Raw genomic sequence first — 10185 nt, forward strand, 5'->3', positions numbered from 1 at the left:
AGTCTTTTCAAGTAGAAAAGCCATCTACAAATCAGGTTTGAATTTGAATCTTCTGTTGTAGTAAAGAAAATGTGAAGGGAGCAATACTCAAAGCTGGGATGGGTCAACTCCATGAATATAAGGATTCCATCCTGTACATATTCCACATGGTGGACACATTCCCACACCTTGAGTTTCTCAGGTTTTCCCAGGCTTTCTTACCTCTGCCTTGGCATGCGGATGAGTGGCTGTTTATGGCACCTCTTGCTGAGGCCAAAGAGCTTGTGCACAGTTTTCTGGGCCTTGAGGAAGAGCTGCCTCATACTGGTTTCGAGCTGCTCGTAGCGGCGTTGGAAATTAGAATCCATTGACCATAAATGCATGACAGTGGATGTGTTCAGGAAGTAATTCATGGGCAGCCTTTTCATAAAGAATTTGAACTCATCTGAAAAAGAAAGAATTAATAGGCTTGCATGACATATTTATGGCTATTGCTGAAGAAAAAAACTAACTTGTGCTTTGATTTTCCTTCAACTTTTGCCTTTTTGGAATGGAAGATGTTAACTCTTTCAAAGTGGAAGAGTGACTATATTTTTGTGGTAATATTAGAATAAAACCAGCAGAAGTAAATATTTCTATATTTATTAAATGGACATTAAAGGGAAATACAAGAACTGCCATTATTTCTCAACCTGGAGAAGATAAAGATGAAATAAGAATCAGAGTTTCCTACCTTCAAATCAAGGATCTGAAAGTAAATGCACATTTAAAGATCAATGTATATTGAATCACTTGCAGAAGATGGGAAACTGCCTTACAAGGACTACATCCCAATATGTAGGAAACGCAAGGAAATGTGATTTTACAGGCCAGCTCTCTTTTAGACATGTTATTTCACCTGAGACAGGCCATTAAAGCCCTGACTATCCAAAGTATCTGGAATTGAAATGGAGCCATTGAAAGAGCCATTGAAAGCATTGACACTTCAAAACTACCTCCCATCATTTCTTTTTGACTCATGTCCCCACTTCTAAAGTGGTAAAAAGGAGTTCTTAAATCAGAGGATCACTGCTATTGTGAAAATCCCATGCTTTGGGGTTTGTTCTGGCAGCTCACAGCACATAAGATACACAGGCTGAATCATTAATGAAGTGTTATTAACCAATGAGTCTGTTTTCTTAAGTAGGACAATTTGCAAATTGATTTGTCAGTTTTGAATCTAAACAAGTATCCCTTTAAAAGGGCTCTAATTACTGGGGGGTGAGAGAGAAAATGAGAAGCACACTTGACTTCACATGTTTATCCTTTTTCTTTCTTGTTTCCATATACGAGTATATTTTCCTGTCTACCTTCTGGCCTGCTGCTGTCCTCCCACCCTTCACAATCCAATGTTTCCTTCAGCTTGTTTCTGCAGTAAAGTCACTTATCCCACAGTCTGGCTTTCCCCCTGCCAAGATGCTCCTCTTGGGTAGGCTGCACTTCAGCAGCCTGTGTGAATGCACTGATCCAACTGACTGAAGCAGCCTCCTGCTTCAAAGTGGAGTTAATCACAATATTTAGCAGAGCCTTAATTTTAGGTTTCTTGTGGAAGAGAGTTGATTGTGGAAAATGTCTTCTCTCCTGCAAGAATACTCCATTACCACCATTGTTTGCAAGTCTTTCGGTTTAGCTTTCGTTCAGCCTTTTTTAATATAGCATTTTGATACCAAAAAAAAGGCAAAAAAAAAATTTCTTTTTAATGAGAAGAAACACCTTTCTTAAATGAGCCAGAATGATCTTCATCCACCGTATGATGGACACAGGCCATGATGTAATAGAACAGCCATATTTTGGTGCAGTACTTGCTGTGATGAATTAAGATTCAACAGAAGACAAAAGCACTGAAAGATCTTCTGGAAGGTAAAAGATGAAAAGCAAAGGGCAAAGATGGTGATTTTATATTTTATAAAGTGGTTTTAATAGCTCATTTGGGAGCTCCTTGGCGATGTGTTATTAATTTTCTTCTCTTTGAGTATTACTTGTGCACTATTCTCCCCTTAAGGACAGCACTGCTGCCCATCTGCTGTCCCTGAGTACACATGAAGGGACTGACAAAAGAAACTGTTTATTTTATCAAGTATTTGGAGACTCTTTGCCTTTGCTTTTCCCCTTTCCTAATTTTATCTAAGAAGTTGGGTCTGTCCAAAATGAGGATCTATTTCTGGGTTTGTACCTTAATAATTAGATTGAATAGGAATATTTGATAAATTCTGCATTACCAGCTGAGCACCTCTGTGAGTCTTAGTGCAGTTTTGGGAAAACCAGTTCCCTGTTTCCCCCCTTCCAAGTTACAATTTTGTGTCCTTTCACTACACTTCCCAGTCCTGGATTCCCTTCTTTTAAGTCCCTGGCTTGCACAGATGCTGCAGGAGAGGGTTGTTACATCTGGCTTGTCCAAAGGAGACACAAACCCTTTGGCCCCCCAAAACTTAAGAGTGAATTTTCAAATTTAAAACACTGGTAGTAAACTTTTAAAAATAAAAAAGGAAAAAGAAAGGAAAAACAAAACCAAAGAAAACAAAAAAAAAAAAGAAATTGGGTTAACTGAACTGTGTCCTTTGGCACAGAACAGATCTGCAGTTTGTATCAACTGGCCAAGGTCTACTGACTTCAGAGGAGTGTCCTTTTGCACCTAGGGAGGATCAGCTCTAAAAGCCACACTCCTGACTTTGCTGTTTTCATTCCTGTTTTAATTACCAACTTCTCATTTCCCCATCAGTTCTTTGGAGATATTGGTGTTATTTACTTACACTGAGTTTCATGAAGCCAAAAATAAACCCAGATCCCTGAGGAGAGGATGTATTCAGAACACACCTTTTCAGTTTTCATCTTTCTGGAGTAAATTCTTTAAGGAACACTGGCTGTCCTTTGCACAATGGCAAGCAGCCAGAAGCTCTACAGCTCACTGGATGCAGTGTTTAGAAGCGATAAGGAAGGTGTACACTCCTTAACTTCCAATGAAAAAGCATTCCCAATAAGCAAATTCTCCCTGTACTAAACATCACCTTTAACTATCCCTGTCTGATCGTGCTAATGAGCAGCACAAGGCAGGAAAAAGAGAGAGAAAACCAACATGGTCACATGGTGCCCTGTGCAAAAGAAAAAAAGAAAAAAAGAGAAGATAATGTGCTCGTATCTGAAACAGACACATTTCATGATCTGTAAAGCTACGACACCAGCTCCTATCGCTGAGAGATGATTAAACTATTACACTCTAATCGACACATTGTACCAGCCATTCCTGAGGATTAATAGCCAGTATTTCAGTGCTGGGACCCATGGAAATCAGGCTTTTTAAAACTTGATAGTACAGCTAATAAGATTTCAGCCCTCCCTCACTTGTTTTCACATGACTAGCATACAATACAATACAATTTTTTTCATATTATTAACTCATTGCAAATAATGGGGGGAAACATAAAACATTATACGCAGTGGCCAATCGGACAAGGTTCTTGAACTTTCATGGCTGCTTTTCACTCCTCCCTTTCTGCAAGGTACATCTTCCTCCCATTAACAGTGTCTGGGGATTGAAATGGCATCCAGTATTTCAGTGGCAAAGAAGAAATGAAAAATACCACAGCGAGAACAAACATTATTGCTGAAATCAGATGAGTATCAGGCATATTTAGGCCAGAGGAAACACCTGGAACTACATGGCTTGCAACTTGGATCCTCAGTGTTATTCCCTGTCAGAGCAGGGCTCAGTGCTGAATACAATGACTAGCATTCTACATCAAGAGCTAGCAAAAGACCAGAAAAATAAGGCATATCAAGGCATTTTTATCTGCTCCAAGGCAAAAAGGTGCCTGCTCTGTGTTGGAAGAGAACAGGACCCCTGGCTTCTTTGATAAATATTTTGCATACCCTTGGTGTTTTGAATTACAAGGTCTGCACAAGACTATCCCATCTAAAATCTTCTGTTGTGATTTCAGCTGAGGCTGGCTGCTTTGGGGAACTTTTCCAGACTATCAAAGCATCTTGGGTTAGCTTGTGTCCTCAAAATCCTTTTGGAGGATCTTTTTCTATCATTTAATGTCCTACTCTAACAAATGGAACAGTTTAATCTGATGGCATCAAAATCTTTAGTACTTAAAATTACAACTTCATGTTTCAGTAAATACATAACCCCATGTAATTGTAGATTACACAGTCTGACCTAACCTTTAATTTATATATATGTATTTATCAATATCACTATCAAATGTACAAAAAGCAACCGTATTTTCTGAGCAAAAGCAGCCTGCAGATAACTGAAAAAGTGTTTTGTCTGACTAGTTTAAGAATCCTTTATGACTGAACCATACTATTCACAATACGCTTACATATAGCCTATGTGTTTTCTAAAAGGAATAAGAATTTGGACTGTAGCAGTTTTTCCATTTAATGAAGCTCAGTAAAACTATGTCTGTAGAAGAAATCAAATTTTTGCATCACGTTATCATGTCAAAATCTACCATTAGACAGCAATTGAAATGAACTGTTTTGTCATTTCTCTAAATGACAGTTCAGATGAAACATTATTCCTCCCTTATTTATCTAAGAATAACAATTACAAAATCTTGGACAAACTTTGTAGTGAATAAAGCGGTGTATGTTCATTAGTTTGATTGACAGCATTTGTGACACTTCAGCATTGTCTGCAAAATCTGTGCATCTGTCATTTGTACATACGTCCCCTTTTTCTATCAAGCTTCTTGAGGTTTTAAAATTCTGCCATCACAGAAGTGTAAATATTTCTCTGCTTTGGCTGGAACAAAATGTTACAGTGAGCTTAAGGCAAGTAGAGAAAAATGGGCTGGTCTTGAACAAGTAAGGGCGTGGCAGTGTATGTCTGAATAATAAATTACATCGTCTGACGTGTGCATTCAAATTAGATTTATACAGTCTCAAAATCAGCTGAATTCATGTGGTACAATGTATTTAATCTCTTCTCATTCTTCTAATGAGAATTACCTGCAAATTATAACTACTTTTTATAGATCGCTGACCACTACTATTTTGGGAAGCCGCCTTCATCAGGGCCGGCTCCTGGGAGAAGCTGCTGGAAGCTCCGCCGGAGCCGCCGGATCCTGAGGGGCTGCACCAGGGGGGGAATCTGGGCCTGGCAGGGACCTCGTGTTGGAGCGTGGGGAGGTTGTGAGGATTCCTGGAATCGTTAATCTCTGGTTTTTGTTTTCTCTTTGTCCTGTTTGCACCTGATTAGTGATAAATTCAACTGATTTTTTTCCCCAAGTTGAATCTGTTTTGCCCGTGACCAGCAGCGGTGAGTGGCTGCCTGGTGTTTTGCTGCTGGCTGGGCCTAAACATGGCACCATATATTGATATTTTTCTGTAGAGAGGATGAGGTGGGTCAGACATGATTAACCCAGGTATCATCTTCTCCCTCATGCCCCCTTGTCCCTCTGTTCTAGTTTGGGGTTCCTCCCACAGGTACAGTCCTTGAAGAACAACCTGCTCCAGCATGGGTCCCCCACAGGTCTTGCCAGAACATCTGCTCCTGCATGGGCTCCTCTCCACTGACTCCAGCTTCCTTCAGAGCATTTCCACCTGCTGCAGAGCACGATCCCCCACGAGCTGCAGTGTGAATATCTGCTCCCTGTGGTCCTCCATGGGCTGGAGGGGGACAACCTGCTTAACAGGGTCTTCTGCACAACCTGCAGGTCATTATCTGCTCCAATGCCTGGAGCATGTGCTTCTTCACCAATATGGGTGCCTGCAGGGATGTTTCTCTCATATTTTCTCACTCTTCCTTCTTACAGCTTATGTACAGTGTTTTTTACCCTTTCTTAAATACACTATCACATATTAAATATGCTATCACATCAGGCTTGGCCAGCTCTGATGATTCCCTAGATGCCTCTTTCTTCCCTTTGCTACGAGGCAGGTGTTCGACTAATGTCTTTCCAGGTTCCTGCCTGGAAAAAACTACTTCAAGACCTTGACACTTTACATTAAATGAGAAATTTCAACTGCATTTCAGGGGGGAGTTTCTTCAAAACAACCTGTCTCCTTGACTGGGCCTACCCGAAAGCTGGGAGGGACTTTTTACAAGGGCAGGAGGGGATAGGACAAAGGGGTAATGGCTTAAAACTGGAAGAGGGGAGATTTCGGTTAGACATTAGGAGGAAATTCTTCACTCTGAGGGTGGTGAGACACTGATTGCCCAGGGAAGTTGTTACTGCCCCATCCCTGGCAGTGTTGAAGGGCAGGTTGGATGGGGCTTGGAGCAACCTGGTCTGGTGGGAGGTGTTCATGCCCATGCAGGGGGGTTGGTTCTAGATGTTCTTTAAGGTCTCTTCCGACCCAAACCATTCTATGATTCTATGCTAATCATGAGTCTACACCTGGTTTTACACAACTCCAGCCTTCCCCTGGCACAATCCATTCCAATAACCAGCCAAAATAAAAGAGCGTTGCAGAAGGAACATGAAAAGATGACACAAAGCAAAGCAAGTCAGCAAGCACTGCTCTGGCAGTTTAACCTCTGAGACCATTTCAATGCCCAATTTGTCTGTTAATGCTGTAGATAAACCTAATATTTAATATAAATACTGGGTTGTTTTTTTTTTGTTATAGGTTAGAAGCTAGAGAGAAGACTACGAGTTAATTTCCCACAATTAATTCTCCCAGCCCTTGGAAATCAACACTTCTGAAATCCCCTCCAAGGACCACTGAAGGTTTTCTTCTTTTACTTTGCCTGGGACAAGTCAAAAGACTTCACCTTGACAGAAAAGAAATGTTATATTTTTATGTCAACCTTTAACTTTGTATTATAAATGCTATAAAGTGAGAAATGACAAAATGGATGATCATTTAAAAATGAAGGTCAAAGCGCTTCATTGTATTCTGTTAAAAAAAACATGACTTTGCAATGGTTGAAAAATTATTTCTGTTTTTTTTTCAAAACAACTGCCTGAATATTTTATGGATAAATCTGTTTGAAATCTCTGCTACCCTCCAACTGTCTTTTCTGTTTAGACTGTGAGTTCTGCTCTATATCTTTATAGGGCAGTTAGCACGACTGACCCTAAATTTAATTGTTGCCATGTATTACTATTGCTAATAAAACCAAAATAATTTCTGGCTCCAGGTAACTGTGTCCTCCTTGGAGTCCTCCATGGTAGCTGCAATTAATGTGAGGAGCAAGAATTCTGGTAGGAAAGATCTCATAATCCCCAAGAGTTGATTATACTTTTTACAATACTGTACGTGGAGAAACCTTCCACTTTAATAGTGTGACCATGGTATTATTCCTTTCTCATTACTGTGCTTTTAATTGTAATCAGGGCAATAAATATGACAGCAAGTCAAATATCAGTGTCAGCTGTAAGTGGAAAGCACAGAGTTGGGAGTCTGAGAGAATAAAAAGCAATAGGAGCTGCTTTTCAAATGGCTCAATACAGCTGCTGTTCAAGAAAGCGCTGCCTCAATATTGTGGAAATATTATTAAGGAGATTTAGAAAAGATATATGTTGGGTTTTTTATTTTAAATACCCTACCATGATTCAAAAGCCTGGAGAAAACAAAGTACTAAAATGAACATATATTTGTTTTTATGTTGCAGTGAATTTTAGTCGCTCATGATGCATCACTTCATTTGTCAGAGAAGAAGCAGCTGTGCTCCAAGAAATATATGTTTGAAAAGAATCCAGTTGGAGGAAGCATAAGACTGCAGCTTAATACAACCTTATTTCTTCTCAGAAAAGATAATAAAGCTGAATTTTTATCACACACCTCCCCTCTAGGTTACACCATTCGGTTCTTCCTATAATTAAAATACTTGCTTCTCTAAAGCAAGTGGACTTTCCTCCCTTGCAAGCCTTGGGACTCTCCTGGTGCCCAGATCAAGAGAAAAAAATGCAGGGTCAAAATTGGTAGTAAATGCTGCAAATCATGGATTAATCTGGAAGTTCTAGTAGGCAAAAGGATAATAAACTTCCCCAGACTCCAGTGTAAGCGTCAAGGACTCACATTTTCTCCAGTCAGGAAATTACTTGTTTCTTAGTCTCAATTTAAATATGACCTTGACAGCAAATTCACTTTTCAGAAAGAAAAAAAAAAATCCAGACCCCAAGAGCTGTCTCTGTAAATCCCACCATTTGAAGGACATTCCCTTCATCCTGCCAGTTCTTCTTTTGGGTTTGTTTTTGGTTCATGACTCTCTTAAAAATGTTTCTAACCCCACCCTTCAAGTGGATGTCCCTTGGAACTGACTGTCAGCTTTCCAGAAAAATGTCTCCAAATCACTTCAATATAGTTTACAAGTGTTCTTGATGGATGTTCCAGTTTTTATCTAGATCCAGCTGTTATCTTTCTAGAGTGCTATAAATGCATGAGACAGAATTTGTATGCATAGATTTAGAGATGACCTCTGCCATCCCAAAAGTTCTCTTATTTTTTTTCTAGGGAACTCCTGCAGTTTGAAAACTGGGTGAGGTAAATGAACGTGTAAACAAAAAAGAATGAGTGAAACTGCAAAGGGTTCTTGGAAAATACAGTGAGGCAAATAACCAGTGCTAAGCTGCTACCAGAGAAGATTTAAGCAGCGATGAATCAGAACAGACACCACTGCCCAAGAAGAAAAGAGAGGCCACAGAGTGACATCTCTCTTAATAAAGAAGGTCCAAACCTGCCAAGGCAGATTGGAATTCCACCAAGAATGAGGTTTTTTTGTCACTAGCTTTGAAGGGAATTACATTATGTCCTGGACATGGTGGACATAAGTAGAATTAGATTAGATCGAGCCTTCTGCTCCTCCTCTTATTACAATGTCACCATAAAGTGTCTGGGAATGTCAAACTTTAATGAGCTGATTTGCCAGGTGCTGCTTTAGCAGGAATCAGATCATGCTTTTCGTTTTGGAGCACAGGCAATGATGTCAAGGGGACCTGATTGGCTGTCCCTTCATTTTTGGAGCAGGAGATGAGAAGCTGAAGACCTTGACTCTCTGAAGAAATTACGCACATCCCACCTGTTTGTTTTATTCAAACAGAGCCACCTCCACAGAGGTGGGAAAGGTGGGAGGGGAGCATTGGTCACAGACCGGATGACAGCTTGGTGTCTCTGTTCATGCTATTGATTAAACTTCCTGACAGCCACACAGGGAAGTTAATTACTGGGAGGTAAATTAACACCCTTGCAAGATAATAGAGCAAACAATAATTATATTAAGAACTCAGGAGGCTAAGTTTTCTTGGCCTTGAGCCTGAAGCTGTAAGCACCATTTTAAAGGAAACCACTGCTCTACTGCTCAGGGGCAAATGGATTGAACCACATTGATTGAAGTCTTTATTCTCAGTGATTAAAAAGCACCTTCAACTGTCAGCAACGCTACCCAGGCTTTTCACAAGGAGGCTTTCAATTAAGATTTCAAAAGAGACTAATTTTGCATGGAGATCGGTCTGTTCTGGTCAACTGTGCCACCTGAGGGAGCTGTGTCACCACCTGTGCCCTCCACAACCAGCTTCCAGGGGCTGCCTGGCTTCTTCTAATTCAATGAAAACCAAACTTCTTGGAGAGCAAGGCTAAATTTGTTGGGTTTATAAACTGGTGAACTCCTAAGAGTATCCAGTGTTCATTCCAGATTTCGTTGGCATTGAAATATGGTGCTGGAAAAGCAGGAACATGGCACTGGACTGGGAAGAGAGCATTTGCAGTGGCAGAGAACTGTCTTCGCTGCAGACGCCAGTGTGGGACTCAATTTGCAGTTTGTCTGTGGTGCCAAATCAAATGTAGTCATCTTGCAATGTTCTTTAACAATTGGAATCTCAACAGAGAGTCTACAAGTCAGCCTGGGCACTTCTCTTCCATGATAATTGCAAGAAATTTCTTCTGATCAGAGTGTACATGCAGCAACATCTCTGTTTAAATTGACATTTCCAAATTCAACCTACAGTTACTTTCTGCCCTTTCACTCCCTTTTAGGAATTTGGAAGAGGTGTAAATGAGACATTTGGTACATTAACTGCTTTCAAATGTCTGTCTTAGAATGCAGACTCTTTTTCTTCCCTCCTGTACTCGAAGGATCATAGAGAACACTCCAAACACCAAGATAATTTCTACCTAGTGATTAAGAGTCACCCTGAACATTTTTATATCAACATTACTGCAGTTTCCATGGAGGTTATTGAGGGCATGGTTTAGATCTTAGGGTTGCCATTCCTG

At 40.3% G+C, this 10185-nt stretch overlaps 1 protein-coding gene across 1 annotated transcript in view; it reads right to left on the reverse strand.

Annotated features, from left to right (window-relative positions):
* Positions 1–10185, reverse strand: part of BRINP3 (bone morphogenetic protein/retinoic acid inducible neural-specific 3) — a 122018-nt gene that overhangs the window by 24555 nt on the left and 87278 nt on the right. The window contains exon 6 of the mRNA XM_010002161.1: positions 202–424. Within this exon, the coding sequence (XP_010000463.1) occupies positions 202–424 (223 nt within the window). The remainder of the gene's footprint in view (positions 1–201; positions 425–10185) is intronic.

Source organism: Chaetura pelagica, unplaced genomic scaffold (assembly GCF_000747805.2).
Source record: "Chaetura pelagica isolate M959 unplaced genomic scaffold, ChaPel_1.0 scaffold457, whole genome shotgun sequence".
NCBI lineage: Eukaryota > Metazoa > Chordata > Aves > Apodiformes > Apodidae > Chaetura > Chaetura pelagica.